Here is a 23,626-nt window from a genome sequence, read left to right as displayed (position 1 = left end):
CATTCTTCGATAATGGAAGCATTCTACCCCGCATCATCCAGGAGGACGGACAATCAGCGGGCCCCTTGGCATGCCTGGGACATGACTATATTTTACTTTTACGAATTTAAACAACCCCACGTAGGGAATGTCTACCGTCTTGGATGGCAGAGTTCGATGAGAATTTACCCGCCCTCAGAGTAGCATAGCCAGTGGCTGAATTTGAAGCAGAGAAACACGTATTTAAGAAAATACTCCATACTGGCTTATCATTCATAATTAATGGCTCATTAATCATTTACTCAATAAGCAGTCTACTGGAACACTTATGTGCCAAACACTCGCTGAGCTCTGGGAGCGAAGCCGTGTGACATGCTCATGTCCTTTACATTTCTAGTGGGTAAGTTCACAGGGAGGAGCACACAGCAGTGAGTGTACTCTGGGCAGTGCACCTACGGACAGAAAACACCACAGGAAGTACCCTTAAACAACATTTTGCTGAAAGACTTTTATTTCCTGCAGGTAGGTCGGGTTAGAGATCCAAGCAATCCTGCCCCAAATGGAACAACTGGGACGCAGACTCCAATAGCTTCCATAATGTCTTTCTCAATGCGTCACGGGGGTGCTGCAAAAGTAGGTATCTGCAGATCCACACAGTCCTAAAGAGCCATCCAGACAGCTGAGAGGCAAGACGCCTCCCCACAGGTTCTCAGGGCCCTGACTTCTCATAAAAGGTCTGCCTCTTATCGAGGGAGAGTCTCCATTTGCTTGGAGTCACTCTCCTGAAAATGTTCTTGGCTTTGGTTCAATTTCTTTGAAAAGTCTTTGTCCTACTCTCATTCTCGAAGGCATTTTAATGGATACAAACTCCACTCGATTAGTTGTTCTCTCGACACATTGGGAATAGAACCTGCAGGGCGTTGGCTCCCATTTTGCACTTTAATCCATTGGCCTATCTGCTGTGTTCCTTGGTAGGTTTTGTTCATTTCTGGTTGCTTTGAAGATCTCCTTGCTTTTTGTGTTCTACAGTTCTGTTGTCATGTATAACGTTGGGAATGGTAATATGCCTGGACATAGACGTCTCTGTTCTGTTGTGCTAGGGACTCTCTAGTGTCCTGCGTTTGGCTAGTAGATGGTATTTTCAAACGTTCTCAGCCGCTGGGCTTTTCAAACATTGTCTCCTCTCCAGTCTCTATTACCTCCGTCTGGAGCTTTTGATTAGATGATGGCTTTTTTCCTGCCATCCTCTCAGACTTTAAATCATTTCGTTACATTCTTATTTCATTGTCTTTCTGGGTTCCACATTAGAGAATTAATTTACCTCAAATATTTGTAGCCTTCTCCTCAACTGAATTTAACAAGTAATTTAATTGATCAGCTGAGCTTTAACTTTTCGAATGCTTAACACATCGATCCTAAAACATATTTCCCTCATGTTTCAGAGCCTTTGAAATCAAGAGGCAGTCATCACAGTTGGGTCTCACCTTCCAGTAAATAGCAGTGGCTTGGAGGGCAATGAAAACCAGGCTGTTTCTTATGATCCATTCGATTTTATCCTCAATGAATTGTAATTCTCATTGGTATTTCTTCAAGCTCAACTGATCAAAGTCTTGGCCTTTTCCCATGCGTGCCAGGCAAGTGCTCTGAGCTGTATGTTCCTGCTTGTTTGTTTTTAATAGTTGCGTCCATTTACAGAGTACACGACGCTTATGTCCACACATCCACCTCTGTTATCACCCTCTTTTCTCTCTGAATCTTTTCTTCTTCCCAACAAATCTCTCAGGTGGCTGTACCATGAAAGAAAACGAAATCACCAGGCAACCCTCGAATGTGTTATCCTCCTGCCTCAGCTCCCAGTAAACTGTTTTTGAGGTCTTAGCCACCAGAATGGCTGTATTTTGGTTTATTTAAACCTAAATATTCCAATATCCAGAGATTCTGTGAAGTTCCTTTCACCCCAGGCCTAATGACGGTTACACAAAATTTAACAAGCAGTGTCTGACAAAAACAAAGATTGTAAGTCAAGTTAATGCTGAAGAGAGAGGCATTTTAGTCTATCACGTTTGAGACAAAAAAATGCTATAGAGAGACAAATGGATTGCACAGAACACCGAATTGAGCCCAAGCCCATTTGGAAACTTCGCCCTTTCAGACGTGGCCCGGCAGAACAATGTGGAACAGACAGACAGACCAATGAATGTGGCTGCAACTCTTATAGCTCTGTATGGAGAAATGAAATTAAATCTCTATTATACCACATAAAAAATCAGTTCCAGGTAGATTAAAATTCTTAAATGTAAAGGCAAAACTATAAAGCTTCTAGAAGGCAGTATGGGGGGTGTATTTTTTAAATAACATTGGAGTAAGAAATAACTTTTAAAAATAAACAGAAGAAGCAAGAGAAAGTAAAGGTTTGTAAAAAGAGAAAGATGAGCAAAAACCAACTGCATTAAAATAAGGGTCCTTGGACTGGTTTTCTCTAAAGCTTCAGTGACATGGGATGCTCAAACAAGGAAGTTAGTTGAGGCCAGGCAAGATAACATACCAAGACCCCCCATCTCTCAAAAGAAAGAAAGGAAAGAAGGAAGGAAGGAAAGAAGAAAGAAAGGAAGAAAGGAAGGAAGGAAAGAAAGAAGGAAAGAAGAAAAGAAAAGAAAAGAAAAGAAAAAGAAAAAGAAAAAGAAGAAAGAAAGAAAAGATTGTCAGGTATGATGCATACTCTTGGGATCCCATCACTGTTGAGGTTGAGGCAGGAGGATCCCAAGTTGGTGGACAGTGTGGCAATAGTGTAATTACATACATATATACCCTATCTGAAAATAAAATTAAAATTTAATCTATTCTAATTTTTAAATGAAAACTGTCTAAATCTGGCACACTGGTGCACACTTCGAATCCTAGCTACTCAGGAAGTTAATGTAGACGGCTTACAAGCTCAGGGCTAGCCTGAGCTACTTAATGTGTTGGAGACCAGATTGGGCCACTTAAGAAGGCTAGATCTCAAAGAAAGAAAGAACATCTGTTTTGTTTTGTTTTTTTAAGAATCTAAATTAAGAACTAGGAGGGCAAATTTGCAACATATAAAACTGGTGAAGAATTAATAAACCCCAGATTATATAAAGAATATATACAGTGGTAGAGCGCTTACCTAGGAAGCGCAAGGCCCTGGGTTCGGTCCCCAGCTCCGAAAAAAAGAACCAAAAAAAAAAAAAAAAAAAAAAAGAATATATACGAATCAATTTCTATAAATTATTTTTTAATGAAAGGTTGTATCGCAGAAGAGGACTCGTGAATGCTCTATATATGTACACAATTCAGTCAGATAAAAGCAAAGTTAAGACCCCAGTGACTATCTCAGACCACCAAATTAGCAAAAGTTTAAAAATTCAGCCAATGCAGAGAATTAACAAAATTACAAGTGGAATACAATCTCTCATCTGCCCCGGCAGGGTTTAAAGTGAAGTAATGTCAGAGACCCAGTGGAGTCAGGCTGGGGCCTGGCGCAGAGGCAGAGCACCCACCTAGTTGTGTTTGAGGCTCTAGGCTGTCTCCCCGCATGTGGAAAACATCCTTTCTCGTTGGCGTTACATTAGCTAGGAAGGTAGAAGGGTACTGGGCACCCTATGCCCTTGTATCCTGCCTGCCTGCCTCAAGAAAGTGGAGGTGCCAAAGCCCGTGTACAGGAGAAAGAGGTGGAAACAAGAGTCAGGCATGGCAGCACACGCCTCTAACCCCCATGCTCAGGAGGCAGAGGTAGGCAGATCTCTGTAGGCCAGGGAGGACCACAGAGTGAGACCCTGTCTCAAAAACAAAGATAAAGAAACAAATCAATACAGGGAGGGAGCACACACCTAGGGGGACAAACCTCAGAAATGTAAAGTGAATGGCAGAGACAGAAAATGCTTCCATTTACATGGGCCCCCAAAACAATAGATCGCCTAAAAATGTGTACCTACATGATAATTAAGAGGAAAATTGTGGAAATCAATAACACAAGTTGGTGGTTTTGTCTGAGGGAAGGGAGGAGGTCGTGCGTTTGAGGGGCTGTGAAGCTCTCTGGTAGCAATGTGGGTCCTTTCTTAGGTCAGATTAAACATGGAGTATAAAACCAACCCGTGTGTGTCTGATATATTTTTAAATGAATGGATGAATATCTTACAGAAAACACTGCGATGTTAAATGTTACGTGTAACTTTTAACTATACACTCAGAAAGAAAGAGGGGGAGGAGGGAGAGGAGAAGGAGGAAGATGAGGAGAAGGAGGAGGGGGAGGAAGAGGAGGAAGAGGAGGAGAGGAAACTGTCATTTGAACCTATAGGTAAGATAAGAAGGAGTTAAGTAGCCAAGGCCAAGGTAGGAAGGCACTGAGAAGCCTGAGGCTAGCTAGCCCTGAATCCCTGTCATTAAAGGTATTAATTCCCACTTCTGTCACAGACCACCCTGAGGGTCTCCAAGATCCATAAGGTGCCTCAGTACTCACAAATAAAACTCCCAGACTAAATTATGTTTAATCTCCACGAGTCCCCTTTGGGTGCTCCACAGAAATAAATACGTCAACTATAATCTTTAAAACAACAGAGAAACAGGACAGTGCCGTGGTTCGCATCGGAATCTGTGATTAACAAGTTAATTTTCCACAGGTCTTTAAAATAGCAGACTCCCCCCAGGACACTCAAATGTGACTGAACTAGCTGAAAAACAGGTTTATCCTGTCTTCCAGAACAACCCCAAAGATGTGCTTTCAGAGGGAATTAAGTATTGGATATCCCCCTCCAAAAAAACAATGAGCTACCAAAAGGGTGGGCTAATATTGCTGGAGACTGAGGGTCTCTTAAAAAAAAACCGACTTCCTCATTCAGAATTCCACACAGGGCTTCTCACCCTCTAGGGAAACCACAACCACTAACTGCCCTCCCTGGTTTAGCTGCTCATGTCTTGAGCCTTCTGTCACAGCCTACCACACACTTGAATTCTTCCCATGTAGCTGACAATACACAGCTAACTGCTTGCTGGCTGGGGCTTGCTCTATCATCCGTTTGACTTCAGGACGTGTGTGTGTGTGTGTGTGTGTGTGTGTGTGTGTGTGTGTGTAGACCAGAGCACGGCCCAGGACCCATCTGTTGCGTGTTCTGCCCTTTCACTCACTGAAATGATTCCTTCCAATCTTAGAGGGGAAAACTCAGTTCCTGGGCCTTTCCCAGTGCCTGCTTCCCTTTCCGCATCCAACGTTCAGAACTCTGAAACCTTTGTATGTCTTTACGTCTCTGTTTTTAGTTCCTGGACCCCAGTCTCACTCCTACAGCCAGAGACCCAACCTGATGTCATCCCTAAATGTAATTGTCGACATCACCATCTTGCATGCCCCCTCCGTTCACCATGACTGCTTCCACCCAGACACCCGGCTGTTCTTGCTCAACTGTTCTACATCTACTGCCCTTTCAGCTGGTCGAGATACCCAGCACGGGAGTTCCCGCTCTAACCCATCCCATCAATCTCTGGGGGGGGGGGGGGGCTGTACAGAAACATACCTTGAGCCTCTCTGTTCCATAGCTCTTGCCACCCTGTGGCTGGGAGTGGGGGAGTCTGGCTACCCAGGATCCAGCTAATGTCTACTGCAGAATGTACTGGCATTCATAGATCGAAGGCTGTACAACACAAGCAGAGGCAAGATCGATTCTGCCGGCTCTAACGTGTGTGGTCGTCATCTAGTTGAAGAATGGGCGATCATTTACAAGACTGAGTTGAACCTAGCAGAGGGTGCGTGTGGATCAGGGCTAAGGGGGACACTCTGATTTAGAGACCTCCAGAGGGAGGCGCTTGGTCCTGTTGGGGGTAAAGAAGAAAGGATCGGGACTTCTGCACTGTATTTTTAATCTCATTCTTTTCCACTTCAGTTTTTCTTTATGTTTTATAAAATACAAAATGCGGACACAGTGGTGTTCGTGCAGAATGTCGAAGCTCTGTAATTATACAGGTGGGGTATGACGTGCTGATTCTTGAAATTATGGGAATGCGGCAAGAAGCAAAATCGAAGCGTGGTCTAATCGAGCACCAGTTAATTTTGAAAACCTTCACACTGTCGCCCCTTTGTTTCTAGAAACATCTCTCACACGGTGCTGGGTGGCAGAATCTGATTTTTAATTACTTTTTTGTTAAATAAATGTTGATAGACATTGGGGAATTTCACTCTCCTTGAAGCTGCACTGGGGGTGAGGGGGATTGAGCGGAGCCCTGAGCCAACGTCTGCCTTTGGAGCTTGGAGTCTGGTTGGGGTTTTCGTGGCTGTTCCTCGTTGTCAGAGCCATCTAACCCCAAGGCGGGCCTTTGGGATCAATAATTTTCAAACTCCTGCTGGGGTCGTGTTGGCCTCAGGCTGGGCTTGACTAACATAAATTACACAGCAGCGTTCCCTGTATGTACTCAATTCAGTCTCCTTAACAAAGCCAACTTTTGTGCAAGAGTGGAAAGACAGGGAGCTGGGGGGAAAGGGGCCTGCCAGGTGGACCCATGCTTCACCTTCCTTGTCTTCACCCACACAGGAGCACTTCTGTGTGGTGTCGAAGACAGAGAGTTTACTATTGGCCAAACAGCTTTTGGTAACCTTGGTGCAACCAGAATAATGGTGAAACCAACATACTGGAGACAAATTACTAGCCTCCCTTGGCCTTTACGGGATTAACCCAGATAGCTGAGGATTAAATCAGACAGAAAAAAAAAAAAGGTAAAAACTAAGGAAGGTGTATGCAAGGTCTGTGAAGGAAGGCTGAGAAAATGGCTGTCAGCATTTTCATTTTTATTTTTGTATTTTTTGGTGGGGGGAGTTGCTTTTCAAGACAGGGTTTCACTGTGTAACCCTGGCTGTCCTGGAACCCACTCTGTCGACCAGGGTGACTTTGAACTCAGAAATCTACCTGCCTCTGCACCCCCAACCCTGAGTGCTGGGATTAAAGGCTGCACCCCACCGCCCGGCTGTCTGTAAAATGTTTATCTTGCAAGCAAGAAAGCCGGAGTTCAACCCTGGACATGTCAAAAATGTCCAGTATGTTAGGGAACAATCGCAATCCCAGTGCTGAGGAGATGAGCTTGCTGGCCAGCCAGCTTAGTCTGCTCAACAAGGCCGTGAGGGTCATTATCAAAAAAGGAGGTGGATGGTTCCTGAGGTCCTCTGTCTTCCACTAGAAAACGCAGACAGAAATGGAGGAGGAGAGGAGAGAGAATAGCCAGGGGACAATATGGCAGCTGAGGTTAAGATTCCACTCTGTACCTTTACAGGTTGTTATGAATGTTCTTAAAGGATGGATGTGTACAGGGCTTTGTATGTCTAGGTGGGCAACTATATCTTATCAATTGGATCAGAGGTTATTGTGTTGTGTGTTCTTTCATGTGCAGATTTAAGTATAATGGAGTGTGGGGCCGCTGGTCTGGGCTGCCGTGAAATTGGAATGTGTGTTTCTGGCATGGAAACCTGCCTTGGGAACTAGATAGGTAGAGAGATTGCTGCCAGCTCAGAGAGAGGCCTTCCGCAGTGTGATGTGGGATGGAGCAGAGCGGGTGAGAGGCTTTGCTGACTGAGTTTCAAGATATCTATCAGATATCATGGGGCACCGCAGTGCCACATCTAGAGCGGGATAAAAGACTGTTCTACTTTTTATATTTTTTACAACAATTACCCACTTGGTTTTGTATATGTACTCTTTCCATATTGGTCACTATTGCTTTTTAAAGACGTATTTTGTTTTTATCTGTGTCTATGTGTAAATATGTACGCCTGTGTGTGGGGACCCTACGAGGCCAGAAATAGATGCCAGAGTCCCTGAGGCAGAATTTATAAGCAGTTATGAGCCACCCAACAACGGTGCTGGGGACTGAAGTCTGGTTCTCTGCAAGAGCAGCAAGTGCTCTTCAGCACTGGGCCACCTCCCTGGTCCCTGGTAGTCTTAATTCCCTGTGTGATGGCTCCCCAATATGGCTCTGGTCTTGATGCTTGCCTTGTCTCCTCAGGGTTTATTTTTTCCCCTTGCCCAATTAGATGCCTTATAACTTTTTGTTGAAAGGTGGATACAACATATTGAGGAACCAGAACTGAAGTAAATAGGCCTTTGGTGCAAGGTTCTACATTAATCTTGACGGGACCTGGGCTATATTTCTTGTTGGTCAGGGGTATACAATACCAGAGCCGTTAGATGCCTCAAGTGTCCTTTTTTTTCTTGCCTCTTTAATCCACAGTGAGCACAATGGATGTGGTAATAATCTGTGAGAGCAAGAAAATGCTTCTGCTGTTTTAGGATCAAATGGGAGTTGGTGAGTTCCTGGGCTAGCTTTTCTTTTCCCCTTCTTTCCCTTAGGTGAGAGAGGAAGACTAGAATAGACTGGATAAAGCCAGCACTTAGTGGGGGCTATTTTGAGGTTGGCATGTAGTCATTGCATACCTTCACGGGGATGTGGAGTGATATTTTGACACACGTAATCCATGTGCTGTGACGAAATGAGAGGCACCAGCACATCCATCACCTTAGATGTGGATCTGTTCTCCTTTCGTTTTCTTTCTTTCTTTTTTTTTATTTATTTCATTTTTTTAATGTGTATGAGCTTGCATATATATCCATGAACTACTTGGTGCCTATGGGGACCAGAAGAGGCCATGGATCCTGTCAGAATGGAGTTAAAGATAGTTGTGAGTCACCATGTGGGAGCTGGGAATCAAACCCAGGTCCTCTAGGAAGAGGGCCAGGACCCTTAACTACTGGGCCATCTCTCCAGCCTCACAAGTCAGTTCTTTATGTTGGGACATTCAACGTTCTCTCTGCTACAGAGTGAGGCTTTGCTGTGGGGGGCATGCTGGGCACGGCTTTCTCTTTTCTCTTCCTGTCTCGGACAATGGAAAAGTTTCCTTGGTTCATTGCCAGGAGGCCCTAGTGAGTGTCTAGAGAGAAGACCCACAAACACACACACACACACACACACACACACACACACACACACACACACACACACACACACACAAGGAGGAAGACTGAGGACTGAGATGGCGTGTTCCTGGAAGTCTCTCATACTCATGCCAGTCCACACTCAACCTCCAGACACATCCAACGCACTATGGAATTCAAGTCCCCCCATCTACCATGGCTTCTGCTGTGGGTCAGCAGATCACATCTGTGACTCTGAAAGGGCTGTCTCTCCAGATTCCAGGACATCAGTTTGCCCTCTGACCACAATTCTCTGGTAAGTCCGAGAAAAGTCATTGCTTTTCGGTTTATTCAGCTTTCGTGCTTGTTGATAAAGCCAGAGAGGCAGGTTTCTAAGCTTGTCAGAGCTGAAACCCAAAGACCCTGAACTTTTGTAATAGGCAGTGAACCCAACCGTCCTTTGCTTCAGAAACGGACATTATTTTTATTATACTGGACAGTAAATAAATCTACCCTTCACTCTGGAGGGAAACATTATCTCCGGCTTCCAGGGCTGTTGATGGGTCTAACATCCTTGAAAAGACAGTGTGGAAGCACAGAGATGTAAAAGATGCACAGAGGAGGTTCTCTCGGCAGATTGCTAAACCCTGGAGAAACGGCCTGGAAACTGGGTTGAAACAGCGGTGCTCAGCTTCTCCATGGGATACTCCCAGACGTCCATGAAGCTGGGTAAAGATAGAGGTTCTGTCTTCACAGATGGCCTACAGCCCCAAGCATTAGTTTGATGAAGTCCCCCCTCCACACCATGACTATAATATAAAGCCTGGATAAAGATAACCCGTCATACTGAAAGGTGGACTTAGCAACAGTGTGGGGTGGAAGGGATGTTCAGTATGTCCCAAACCTTGCTACATGCGTAAATCATCTGGGAATTGGGATCAATGCAGGTCTGATTCAGTATGACGGCAGTGGGGAAGGGTTCTATTCCTCAGCAGCTCCCTGGTGTTACCAGATTTTATCAATCCACTGGAACAGAAGGCTTTGCCTCCCTGGGCTTCTCTCTACAACCTGTGTCTCCAGATTTGATTTTCATGCTCTCCATAGCTGTGTTCAGGAAGAGGTTATGTGTGAAATGGGAAGGCAGTCTTGCTGGAAAGAGGTTCCTGGTAAGGGTGTCCTTCATGGGCCTACAGCCAGCTTGTGGGTATTGAGACCAAAAGACATTTGAAATATACATCAGGGTGCTAAGAGAGAGAAAGAGAGAGAGAGAGAGAGGGAGAGAGAGAGAGAGAGAGAGAGAGAGAGAGAGAGAGAGAGAGAGAAAGGAACAGAGACACACACATACAGATACATGCACACACTCGAACATACATACACACAGAGTCAAATTTAAAAAGGAAAAAGGAAGTCGAATTTTGGGCATTACATCTTAAGAAAAAAAACTTTACTCTGGCTCTTGTGTGATTCAAGTGTCTAGATCCATCTAAGGAAGGATCTAGAAATTTGGATTAAATAATCAGAAAAATTCAAAGTGCTGAAGATTTAGGTATTGCTGAAGAAAAGGTTTTATGAGGCGTGTCCAGGAGAAAATGTCCACCTCTGACAAGTGATCAGGTGGCTTTATATCCCCTCTCAGGAGTGAGGGCTCATCCCTGTATATTTTCATCCCTGGGCCCAGTTTCATTCCCAAGGTGATGATACCATAGGTTCCTGGAAAAGCTGGCGCCTGGACCTCCTACCTCTCTGCGACCTTTCCCAGCTCAATGCCACTCAGTGACTCATAACAGGCCTTTCCCCACCCGGGACTCTGTCCCCTTCCCCGTGTCTTTCTGACTAGGAAAGCCCTTCCTTCACTTTCCAGTGTAATTGAAGATTCCCAGACAGGAGCCACTAGCCAAGAAAGTCAACCACATACAGAGATATTTACCCTGTTGATGGCCCTGTAACAGGACAGAGAAGGACCTGCTGTCTTCTTTGCCGTGCCTCCTTAACCAAGTTAATGCCTGTCTATTCACGGGCACTTTAGAAAGATGGCTTCACAGCGCTCAGACAGATCATCCTTTCCCACCGGGCCTGGCTTCTCCTGAGTTTTCTAATACACGTCTACTGAAATTGAAGCAAAAAGCATTTGCTTTCCTGACCTCTGTGATCTCCCCATCCATCAAAAGGGAATAAAGATGGCTCAGAGGTAAAGGCTAGTGCCACAAGGCTGAGGGCCTGAGCATGACGGCCATGCCCCACATGGTGGAAGGAGAGAGCTGACTTCTGTAAATTATCCTCTGACTTCCACGTATACCATAGCGTACTCAGGCCCCCCAACCCCAGATAAATAAACACCATAAAAAATTGTTTAAAGTGCAAAGCGGTGCGAGTGAGGGAGTTGGTCACAGCTAGTTCGCAGAATGGAAAGACCACACTAGACTCCCGGTTGTGAGATTGACACAGCTGTGCGAGTCCACACAATGGTTTTTTATGGTGTGCCATTATGTGCCGAGGATCCCAACCACACAAGACCGTGACTTTGCCTTGAAGCCCCAGACCCAAGTTAATGGGCTTTTTAGGTCTAGGTCAAATTGTTTAAATATTGAAACAGATTATGTCTGTTTGCTTGTCGACAGGAGTGGACACTTCATCATCTAAGGGTAAGAGAGACTGATGGTCAAAATGAGGCAGGTGGCTCTACAGGCTATGCACGCCATGCAAAAGCACATAAGACCCCTGAGGGATGGACATAGTGGCTGTTGGCTCGTTTTAGATGCTCTATATTGAAACATTGCTCATGGTCTCCCCTCCCAAAAAAAAAAAAAAATCTTGAACAGAGGCCCATGGGTCGGGGAGGGTAGAAAGAAACACTATGCCCCTGTTGGTTATGTTTCCTCAGCTAACGAGGACAGCCAGTGAGGGAGACTTGACATTTTTTTTTTTTTTTTTTTTTTTTTGGAGTTGAGGATCGAACCCAGGGCCTTGCACTTGCTAGGCAAGCGCTCTCCCGCTGAGCTAAATCCCCAACCCTGAGACTTGACTCTTGCTTCCTCTTATATCCCCTCTCTGGACTGCAGACCTGAAGAGACTCAAAGGACAGGTAGATAATACAAGGCTGTGAAGTCAGTGGGACCACATCACAAAGGCATTCAAGTCCACGAGCCAACCTAGAAGCATGTTGCTGGACTCTTCATCGAGGGCTTGGAATACGGCTTCCTTTCCCGGCCTATGTGCTTATGCCCACAACCGCCCCTCTTCATCGCCTACTAAAGAGGAGATAATAGCATTCAGCCCGCATACATCACCAGGTGGTTGCAATAATTTAATTTTCCAATATCTATAAAGCATTTGACAACTATAAATCACTGGAAAACAGCAAACAACTTAACCCATATCGAGCCTTCCTTATGGCCCCATGTTTAATTTATGCGGTCTCTCTCGGAACTTAGGGACATGCATTTCAATCTATTTTCGGGAATTCGACTTATCGTTTTCTGTTGGGAAAATACACCCTTTCCCTGCCATCCTAACGTATTGAGAGTGTGGCTTATGGGATTGTTGACCGGCTGTCTGTAGCAAATAAAATCTACAAATATTTACTAGCTGCTGAGCATGGTCTTGCCAAAGATGGCAGTGGGTGTGGGTGAGTGGGTGGGGTGGGGAAATGGAATGGGGGTGGGGTAGGGCAAGATTCGATTTCTGCATTAAATGGATAAATTGCCCGGCTGCACCACAGGACCCCCAGATATCCTAGAGGAGAGGAGAAAACCAGCCTGTGTCCCCTCGATGCCCCCCAATACACCTGGAGCTTCATTTCAAACACACAAAACAGCTGGTGCTCATGATTTAAGGCTCAATGCAAAGAGCAGAGGGAATTTATTTTACAAGCTGCCTCGGTTGGCAAAAGTCCAGACTTCATCAAACAGAAAGATAAGGAGGATGGCGGGATAATGACCAGAAGATGCTGCCTCGCTGCCTTTGTAAAGAAACCTAAGAGAAGCATGATCTCCATAGGAAGTTCCAGAGTTGCAACTCGTCCTCAAGTTGACCCAGAACAGATTCAGAGCAAAGCCTTCCCAGGACCTGTGAAACTCAAGAGATGACCCCATGGGCTTGACAGGGCTGTGCGGGAAGCTAGACCTCAGAAGACTCCAGGCAGTGGTCCTTTGTTTGAATTGAGAGGCGGCTGTAGCTCCAGAAACCACCAACCACCAACAAACCAGCACTTTAAAACTCGACAACACGACATGTGACTTTGGATTCAACTGTGCTTTTCTGTAAACTGTCGAGGTCTTTGCTTTCAGTGTCATCAAACAAGCAAGACTCCGTTTAGAAAAAAAAAAAATGCCAGTGATTTCATTCATAGATGAGTTTCTACCAGCTGGTGAGAGGAAGGACCGTAACACACTGAGCGCTCTACTGCCACAGAAGCTACGAGATACTCCGAAATACTTCATTAGCTCACTTAATCCTCTTGTTAAGTCATTGCCCATCCTAACACTGTTCACACAGGAAGCCAGGCCCGATGGTGCATTCATGTAATCCCAGCACTTGGGAGGCAGAGGCAGGTGTGTCTCTGAGTTGAAGCCAGCCTGGTCTACATAGCAAGTTGCAGACCAGCGAGGGATACATAGTGAGCCCCTGTCTCAAAACAAAACAGAAACAAATGAAAACAGGCAGAGCTTAGGAGTGGGGCACTTGTGGAGCAGATCTGGGGCCATGGATTTATCTCCAGTGCCTCACCTCTAAATGTAAGAGTGAGAAACTGAGGCTCCCTGAGAGTGCGTCTTGGTGCAAGGTCACCCAGAGTTGGGCCGTTCTGTTGCTCCTCATCTTCCGTGACTGTAAGACTGAAGTAAATAATATAGTCCCTCAGTGGATACAGTTCAGGCTGGCAGCACAGACAGCTGCAAATTCCACCCCCACCTCAGACTGCTGTCCCTAACCAGTGACTTCACAAGCATCATCTTTTTGGTCCCAAGAGAACAAGGAATAAAACCTGGAGATGGTTCAGCGTCCTGACCCCACCACCACCACACACACACACACACACCCATACACACAGACTGCGAAGATAACTCTGGGCTGGGAGATGGCTTAGTCTGTAGAGTGATTTCCATATAAGTACCCGAATCTGGTCTGCAGACTCCGTCCCCCCCCCTCCACACACAGCAAATGTTTATGACCCCAGCACTGGGGAGGGAGAGGTGAGTGTGTTCCTGGGGGATCACTGGCTAGCCAGACTAGCCAAATTGGGAAGCTCCAGGCCGATGAGAGGTTCTGTCTCAAAACACTCAGTGGGCAGAAAGATTGCTCAGCAGGAAAAGACATTTACTCCCAGGCCTGACAACCTGAGTTCAATCCCCAGGAAGCCATTCCTGTAAAGTGTCCTCTGACCCACACACACACACACACACACACACACACACACACACACACACACACACACGAGGTTGTCAGGTAGCCTTGATACACATGGGTGCACTTGGTACGAGCACCCATCACACACCCAGAGAGCAAATGAGCCGTGGCTGATGAATTAGCGCCTCTCTGCTCTTATGGCCGCCCTTAAGGGTGAGAAACCCCATGGGTATTTTTCGGCTTTGTGAGGTGCAGAGGTCTTTCCAACTTAAATGCTTTTCAGAAATTTTAGCTGTATCTGTGCAGGTTTCTAATAGTTCCGATTTTCTTTTTCTGTGGGGTTTTCATTTAGAAAACAGGACATATTAATTATTCATCTAAGACAAGAAACATGCAGCCCTTGAGACATTTCCCTCCATAAACTGTAGAAAATTAAATCTAACTCCCCCTGCTCACGTGGCTTAGGGAAGGAGACAAAGAATAATGTTAAGAATAATTTAAAACAAATGCCCCAGTGCTATCTCCTCTAGTTTCCTCAGCCCAGAGAGTTCTGTCACCATCCATCACTCTCCTTAAAGCGGCCTGTCTTATTTATTTATTATTGTTTATCCAAATGAACTTCTTACTTTCGCCGTTACCACAGGTCTTCCCGCCTCTTCGTCCACAGGTCTCCAGGCAGGGAGAGCCTTTGTTTTCTGCTGTTTGCAGTGCAGTATCAGAAACCGTCCCCAGCGCCATAGAAGGGCAATAAATTCATGACACACATGAGCATTTTTAAATTAAAATTCCTATCTTTATACGTATCTTTTAAAATGGATCCAGGTCTATGGAATAGATTCATCATACTATGCCTTGGTGAATGGCGTTCTCATCAGCGACGAGGGGCTTATCTGAGGCCCGACCCTGCCTCCTGCCTCTCCGGCTGTGATAATCATCACTTGCAGTCCTGGGTTTGCTTCCGGTTGTCTTAGGCCATCTCACTGGAAGCAGAGTCTGCAGCCAGTCTTCTGAGAGAGCTACCTTGAGAGGCTGGTCTCCAGAGACCAGCATTGTGAAAAAGGGCTTAGCAAGGATGACTTGCCTGAATCTGTTGTCAACCGGCCTCATCCGACCCCTCAGGACACTGATGCCCAAGTATCAGCCCCACCTTGAAGCAAAGAATCAACTATTTGCACCCTTGAACCAGAGAGTCATGAACTACTTGAAGGGGAGAGACAAAGGAAAAAACATAGCTTCCTAACTGAGGCAGACCTTATTTGGTCAACATCAAGTCTTGGGAATAAGAAAGGGAGTAAGACTTGGGCCAGCCACATGGCTCTGTGGATAAAGGCACTTGCTACCGCCTCAGAACCAGAACCCATATGGTGGAACTAACTTCTGAAACTTGTGCTCTGACCTGCATGAATGGGAAGGGGGGGGAACAGAGAGAGAGAGAGGAAGAGAGGGGGGGAAGAGAAAGAGAGAGAGGAAGAGAGGGGGAGAGAGAGAGGGAGAGAGGGAGAGAGAGAGAGGAAGAGGGGGAGAGAGAAAGAGAGGAAGAGAGAGAGGGGGAAAGGAAGAGGAGGAGGACAAGGAGGAGGAAGAGGAAGAGAGAGGGGGGAGGGGATAAATAAATGTGGTATTTTGTTTTGTTTTTTAAGAAGAAAGGTGAGATTTAAACTTCGGACAGTGAACACCCACAGCAGCTAAGGGGATCAGTGCCTTTCACAAGAAAGGAGAGGTCAGGGTAGGTCAGCTACATCTTCCTCCCCTTAAATAATTTTATCAAGATGTATATGTCTTCCTTATACATGTACACATTGTGTATGCATGTCCATGTGTATGTATGTGTGGATTTGCAGTTTTAATTCTCTAAAAAATAAAAGAAAGAAAAGCAGTACATTTTAATTGATGCACACGACTTCAGCATGTGACCATAGCATGCTTCATCTATCAGTGTCAACAGGGATGTCGACTGTTATTCCCGGCCTTCCCTGGGACAAGCAGAGCCTCTATGACTGTCCCTGCCTAAATCTCCCATTGGATCTCTCAGTCTGGCTTCTGGGGTGGAAGTCGCTGCATCGTAAGCTATAAACTTCAGGCGATAGTGATGAACTGTTTTCCACATTCGTGGTTTTTACTAATTCATCTGTCCACTAAGAATGTGTAAGAGAGCCTTCCGTTCGCACCCGGCCCAACGTTTCCATTTTTGTTAACCAAATGATCGGGGAGTGGCCCCCTTGTTCTGCATGCCCTCCGTCACCCATCATCCCTTCAAAAATGGCTTGTCAGACATACGTCCCTCCTCTTGCACGACATGCTTATATATGCTCAAATAGCTTGCCCAATTTCCCCACAGGGTTATTCGTGTTCTGACTGATCTGCCGGTCGGCATGCATTCTTTGTTGTGTGCATTATGAATTTTGTGATTCTCTTCCTATAACTCTGCCGCGTCTCTTAAAAAACTAATGTCCTATGTTTTATTCTAGTCACATGTGCCATTATTTTTTTTCTCCTATGGCTCTTCATGCCCTGCTTAAGAAATCCCTGAAGGATCTGAAGGAAAAATCTCAATCGGAGGGCGGTGGCCAGAAATGGAGCTAGGTCACAGGTGGGTCACAGAGGCAAGCATTGTGGTGACTACAAAGATGTCACATTTGGAGCAGCCCTCACTACCCAACACAAGTGACCAGCTGGCAGGTGTGTTCTGGTTATAGAAGTCGACATATCATTCTATTAGAGCTGGGTGCCATTAAAAATTCTAATCATAGGCTGTAATTAACTTTCCTTGCTCCGACGCCTGCTCACTAAGCAACCTTCTGATTATAATTTGGCTGCCCATGTATCTTGCCTACAGGGAGAGAATGCACTGAGAATATACTGTTCAGCCGACGTGAGGATCCAATCCATTAAACAGTTACATGCCATGATGTAAATTAATAAATTCGTATTCTGATTTTATCATCGGCCTCATCTGGGCTCCAAAGGCGTGAGTCAGCATCCCTGGGTCTAATCAATGTGGAAGCTCTAAATATCAAGCTTCTGGAGTGAAAACCAAGGAAGTAGAACCAGCCAGAGTGAAATCACCAAGGTAACGTTGCCCCAGAGGCCCCTCAGCCTGATGAAATAGGCTTTCATACATGTCATGCGATAGATAGGGACGGGGGTAAAATTTGCTTTTGACATTATAAAGAGCTGCATATTCAAGACTGTAGCTCAGTTCTATTCAGGTAAAAGCAAAGAATAAAAGATGATCATGAGACCATATTGAATATTTATTGGCTTAGGAGGACATACTAGATGCTGCCCAAATCCTAGGCAGAAGGTTAAGATTTACAGACATGATTGAAAACAGAGAGAAAAAAAAAAAAAGCCGAAGAAAACAAAACAAAAACAAAAACAAAAACAAAACCACAACACAAATAGGGCAGATGGTGTGTGCTAGGAAGAGAACAGGAAGTGTCTGGCTGATGATGAAGTCTTGTTCCAGGTAGGTACTCAGGGCCCAGGATGCAAAATAGAAGGTAACTTTAAACACAGGAGGAAAGAGACCAGGAGACTGAACCACAGGGTACACCAGAGCCCTGGCTGGAATGTGTGGAGGCCCTGAGGTTATCCAGGCTATAGGATGATTTAGGACCTGTGGTGTGAGGTCAAAATCTTTGAAGTGAGTTCAAAAGGCAGAGTGGTGGGGAGGCCAGTGGACAGATGGTGCTAATCTGTCCCTGCAGTCTAGCCCCGGGTTCCCCACGAGCCCTGTGAGCATCACCTACAGTATAACCAACTGACCCCTGTGAGGATCCCAGCAACACCAAATATAAAGAAAAGAGGGTTACGAAAGTGGGCATCATCTGAACACTGAACCTTGTAATGGACAAAGGCTTGATTGTGTACGCAAGCCAACGGAAAAGAATTAAGATGAGCCAGGTATGGTGATAGGCGTCTTTAATTCCTTTAATGGATGCTGAAGGCAGAGCCAGGCAGGTCTCTGTAAGTTTGAGGCCAGCTTGGTCTATATAGCAAGTTCCAGGACAGTCATGTCTACATAGAGATCCTGTTTCAGTGTTGATGATTGATGATGATGATGATGATGATGATGATGATGATGATGATGATGATGATGATGATTGATGATGAAGAAGAAGATATGATGAAATGGAGTAGGAGGAACAAGCAGAGTAGGAACAGCTATGATGGTGGGCAAGTAGGATTTGTTCCTCAAAGAAAAGTGTGTTCCTGAGCTGCATACCACTACTGTGGAGACTAGGGATGGGAGTAGAGTTTGACCCCAGGAGCTTCAGACTAGCATGGGCAAAATAGTAAGACCCTGTCTAAAGGAGAAAAGAGAGAACATGTCTAAAGGAGAAATTACAGAGTTCTAAGGCAAGCATTGCCTCTCTCAGCACCTCCCATGGAGCCCTGCCCGAGGCTACATGTAGAGACTAGAGAACCATCGAAGATCTAAAAGTGAGGTAGCCGTAGGCTACCAGGAAGCAATGATCTTGCTCGTGGCCTGCCTAACCAGCTGCATACATAGAGAGGCATACCAAAGGCTCAGCCGAACAGCAGGACCAACCACCACACGGAGGAAGTGTTCCTCACATGCTGGCCACCAGGATGTGTGACCTCTGGAAGCAAGGCTGGAGAGGAGCCAGCTGAGTTCTCTACCAACCCAGAAGGCTCCGACCTGTTCATGAAGAAGTGATCTTTAACTGCGGTGGTCTAAGGGGTAAAATATGAGAGTTCTCTGACTAGTAGAGGTTGTCCCTAACGTGTTCCATGATGACCTTCAGCCCTTGCCAGGTCTCCTCCGCAGTGGGGATGATCTGGCTGGCTGGCAAGAGGAAGCCATAGTGCCCAGTGTCTCTCAGCTCAAATGTGAAAGCATACTTGATGCCGTTGTCGTATGCCCAGTCAACGCTGCTCCCGCTAGCTGGATCTGTAAGTCAGAAGGAAAAAAACCGTTGAAGCCTACTTCCATTCAAGAATACCTCTAGGTTCCTATGGAAAATAGTGAGAGCTCCGTGTGGATGGACTTCCTTGGGATCCAGAGTTCTTTCAAAGTCGTCAGGCCCTGAGACATGTTCTAAAGACACAGGGTCCATCTCCATCAATATGTCTTAGGTCATCTCAGACCGTGAAGGTCTATTCTAGCCTCAAACTAAGATTTTTAAATCCTCATTCCTAAGACTGGGGAGATGGTCCAGTGGGCGAACTGATTGCCATTCAAGCTTGAGTGGTAGAGTTCAGATCCTTAGAATCCACATAATGGTGATCAGCCATGGTGGCCCACTTGTAATTTCGATGTTCAGGAGGTAGAGTCAGGGTATCCGTGGAGCAAGCTGCCTAGGTGGGTAGGATAGCTGAATTGCAAAGAGACCGGGCTTCAATTAAGTGTAGAGTGATAGGAAAAGACAGTAAATTTCTCTACATGCATGTTCATATACATGTATGCTTAAACATGCATAGATACAAATAGCATGTATATGTACATATGCATGTATGTATAATCACTGCAATCCTTCAGGAAACTCAAATCTACTTTGTTAAGGACAGAGTGAGGCAAGCAACCCCTCTAGCACCAGTGACCCCTGTCCCCTCGAAATGGTCCCCTAGGTCATCCTCTTTTAGATAGAAGTAAAGCCGGCCTCATATCCAGAGTTAACAGGATTCTAAAGAAAGAAGTTGTCATGAGAGCCTTGCTTGTCTTCAGGTCACTGGGTCTAGGAAAACCAGCTGCCACTGCTGTAAGGGCACCCGGGAAGCCCAATGAAGAAATGCATCAGCTGGGTGAGGAAATGCAGCCTCCTGCCAGGAATCGACATTAATTCACCAGGCACTGGAGCCAGCCGCCCCACCAGCAGACCACCCAGCCCTGAGGTCTGCTCGATTGCAATCCGGGAATGCAGCTTAACTATGACCTTCTGCAAGACCCTGCCCCAGATTGGTTCCCATAAGATGGTCTTAAATTCCTGACTCACACAAACAGGGAAAGAGAAGAAATGTTTATCATGTGAAGCCCAGAGGTTTTAGCTTAGTTTTGTTTGTTGTTTTTTTTTTTCTCTACACAGCAAGAGATAACTGATACACAGAGGAAAAGGAAGCACATTCCTTGGGATTTCCCTTTGCCAGAAGACTTGAAAGAGATAGGATGTCTATTTTTTCTGCTTCTTCTCAAACTACCACAGCAGGAACTGGCCTTCAACTGTCACTAATAAAATAATGGTGAGAGCAGATATTCTTTTTCTTTCAGTATCTGCCATGAGCTAGTTGTCATATCCAACACTTTATATCCACTGATATCATAATCTTGAAGATCCGGTGGTGGCCATTACTGCCCTTAGTTTATGGATGGGCAAGTCCAGACTCAGCCTGGGTAAAGCAGCTAAGGAAATGCGGACAGAAAGGGGTAGAGATGGGATTTAAGCCTACATCCTTCTAAGTGGTCCATCCAGTCTACTTGAGGTCCATCTGGTGGATTAACACATCTGATAAATGTAAGCGCAGGCCCTTCCGTTCCCTTATTCCCGAGAACCATTTCTCATGACATGTGTGTGACTTTTCTAGAGACACAGCTTCCACGGAGATTGCCTGTTCCCAAGGGAATGGAATGGGCTCTGCTCCGTTCTCAGAAACCTTTGTGTGATTCCCCCACAGTCTTTCTACCCTGAGAAATGCCCTGGCCAAAAAAAAAAAAAAAAAAAAACCAAAAAACAAAAAACAAAAAACAACCAACCACCCCAATACCTAGGGTGTCCATTACAGGATAAACTCAAGTAGTTCAAAACACACCTAAGATACTGAAGCAGGCAGGAAGGATACTGCTTGGTATTGAGAGTTGATCAAGTTCATAAACTTCGTTTTGTCTAATTCCTTGCTCAGCGAGCACCTACTCTTGCTTGCACATATACATACTCATGTGGGGTGCACGTGTACACATGTGTGTGCGGATGCATGAATGTGCTACGTGTGAGATAGAAGGTCAGTCTCAGGTGCTGGTTCTCAGTGCTGTCTACCTTATACTTAGAGACAGGGGCTCCCGCTGGCCTGCAACTCACCCACTGGGTGAGGCTCCCTCCATCCCCTTAGTGCTGACTTAAATACAGACAGCACAATGCCTGGCTTACTTATATGGGTTTGAGGGATTGAACTTAGGTGCTGATGTTTTCACAGCAAGCCCTTTCCTAACCAAGCTATCTCCCAGATCTTACACACACACACATACACACACACACACACACACACACACACACACACACACACACTTAACAACACTCTACACATTCTACTTTTCAATTAACTGAAAAGTAGATTGAAGATCATTCCCTACTAGAACATATTGATCCACCAGAATCATTTAAGGGAAGCTTGATACTTCCCTGTATGAACGCTCCAATTGTATTTTTGTCTAGCCCTCTCTTAATGGGGACTTTACATGCTTACCAGACATTTGCGGTGATAAATAACATTGTCGCAAACACCCTTCAAAACCATGATTTATCCCAGTCAGATGAGCCCAAGAACTTACTAGATCAGAAGCCCCTAGTAAATCAGAAGCAGTAAAGAGAAAAGGGATGAATTGCAAGAGGCAGACGGCTCGGAGGCAGAGCACGAGGCCACACCGGTCTGATAGGAGGAAGGAGCCGTAAGACTCTAAAGAGCAGACAAACCAGTAAGAGGTGGGTGACAGGGGACAAATGTATGAGCATGACAGAGATGCATGAGAACACCGTCATGGAGTTCATTGTTTTCTAGACTAACTTTGAAAAGCATTAACTGAGAAAAAACAGACACAAGATTTAAAGCAGCAAAATGGGACAGGCTAGTTAGCAGAAGGACCTTAGGCATATTCAGTCCTTGGGGTGTCATGATCTTCAGAAAACCACTCGATTGTGTGTCTGGTGGGGGGGAGGGTGCGCTGAACTCTCTTTCCTATGTTCTATTTAAGAAGGTAAGAAAGTGTGAACTACTTTTATCTCAAATGGTGACTCCAAGGAAAGGCCAGTGCTCAGAGGGACAGACGTCAACCATGGATAGAGCATATGCCAAAGCCCCTGGGTTAGACACTTTTAATATTAAAAAAAACAAAAACAAAAACAAAAACAAAAAACCTGCTTTTTCGGAAAGCAATGGAGCCGAGAAGGCCTAAAAAAGATATAGAATGTTCTTGAAAGACAGGAAGTTTTATGGCTCTGAGGTACTCTTGGGGGAGCCTCCCTCCTGGGAGAGGCATCTGGTGAGTATCCCTTGACTTGACACAGCTCACTCTGGGGGAAAGAATGTGTTTGATGTAAGAGAACAAGGTCATTATTTAAACTGATGTTTCACCCAAAAGCAGGGACCCTGGTGACCCACAAAGGCCTATGGGAAGACTTCTCAAGGAGTTCCTAGAAAGTCTCCATTAGTCCTTGCAAGTCTCTCTTAGTCAGTGGTTCACTTCTGACTGATTAAGCAGAGGGTGGAGAAAGTCTCCAGATGCGTCCTCTGAAGAGTCCCCATTTAACAACACTAATAGCAATAAACTATGAATAATTAATGAATTGTTGCTGCAATTAGCAAGACAAACCCCAGCATCATGCTAACTGCTTTATGTTGCTCTGTAACCCACAGCTGAGATGAGTCTACCCAGATCTGAGGCAAAGGTACAGTGGTTGCTATAGAGAAGGCGCTGTAGAGGGACACACTCCCTGACAAAGGAAGAGAATTCTACTTCCCGTGTTGACACTCACGTTTCCCATTTAGCCAGAGTTGTACGGTCTGACATTTTCCATCACTTGAAGACAGACTCCCAAAATTAGATAACTGGCAAGAAGTCAACAGAAATCCTGTAAAATGCTCAGATGAGACAATATATATATATATATATATATATATATATATATATATATATATATATATATATATATCCTTCAAGCTTCAAGGCCAGGTGTGGGTTTGGAGATTTGGTGGGGTTTTTTTTTCCTCCTAGATACTAGTCCTAGTTAAAGGGCTCCCTTCCATTAGGCCACTTCTAATACCCGTTATCTCTGCCATCCATCTCCCAACACAAGGCTGTGAGTTTCCTCTGAGAAATGGATAGTACCTACAGAAACAACTCAAGCATAAAGGGCCTGGATCCGGGTCTACAGCATTCACACATGCACAGGTCAAAGCAGACAGTGGCATGGGTCTGTACCTGCAGACATGGCGGCACAGGTCTGTAATGCTCATGCTGATGAAGCAGAGACAATCAGATCTCTGGTACTTGCCAGCCAGCCAGCATAACCACACACATATACATGGAAGCGAGGTTTTGATAACTTTTTGATAAGCCATGTTAGGAGCCTTAATACAAACAAGGAATGTAGTCTCCAGGCTGACAGGTCCTAACTTATCAAGGGAACATGATAAGCCAGGAAAGGAATGACGACGCTGATGGA

General features: G+C 45.3%; 1 protein-coding gene and 1 long non-coding RNA gene across 5 annotated transcripts in view; one reads left to right on the top strand and one right to left on the bottom strand.

Annotated features, from left to right (window-relative positions):
- Positions 1-25: 25 nt before the first annotated feature.
- LOC102553416 (uncharacterized) lies at positions 26-20,441 on the top strand. Of its 4 annotated transcripts, XR_353201.5 has the most exons (7): positions 51-501; positions 8,206-8,280; positions 9,060-9,201; positions 11,945-12,175; positions 16,749-16,907; positions 17,065-17,298; positions 20,279-20,441. It is a non-coding gene; the product is annotated as an uncharacterized LOC102553416 (long non-coding RNA). The 4 variants fall into 4 exon arrangements; XR_010065775.1 differs by having other exon boundaries at positions 11,945-16,907; XR_005503504.2 differs by lacking the exons at positions 9,060-9,201; positions 11,945-12,175 and having other exon boundaries at positions 26-501.
- Positions 17,462-23,626, bottom strand: part of Cpa4 (carboxypeptidase A4) — a 23,970-nt gene continuing 17,805 nt past the window's right edge. The window contains exon 11 of the mRNA NM_001109346.2: positions 17,462-19,146. Coding sequence (NP_001102816.1) covers positions 18,959-19,146 — 188 coding nt within the window. The 3' untranslated portion in view covers positions 17,462-18,958. The remainder of the gene's footprint in view (positions 19,147-23,626) is intronic.

The sequence above is a fragment of the Rattus norvegicus genome, chromosome 4, assembly GCF_036323735.1.
Source record: "Rattus norvegicus strain BN/NHsdMcwi chromosome 4, GRCr8, whole genome shotgun sequence".
NCBI lineage: Eukaryota > Metazoa > Chordata > Mammalia > Rodentia > Muridae > Rattus > Rattus norvegicus.
The sequence above is the reverse complement of the archived record's forward strand: the minus strand, read 5'-3'. Positions and strand labels throughout refer to the sequence as shown.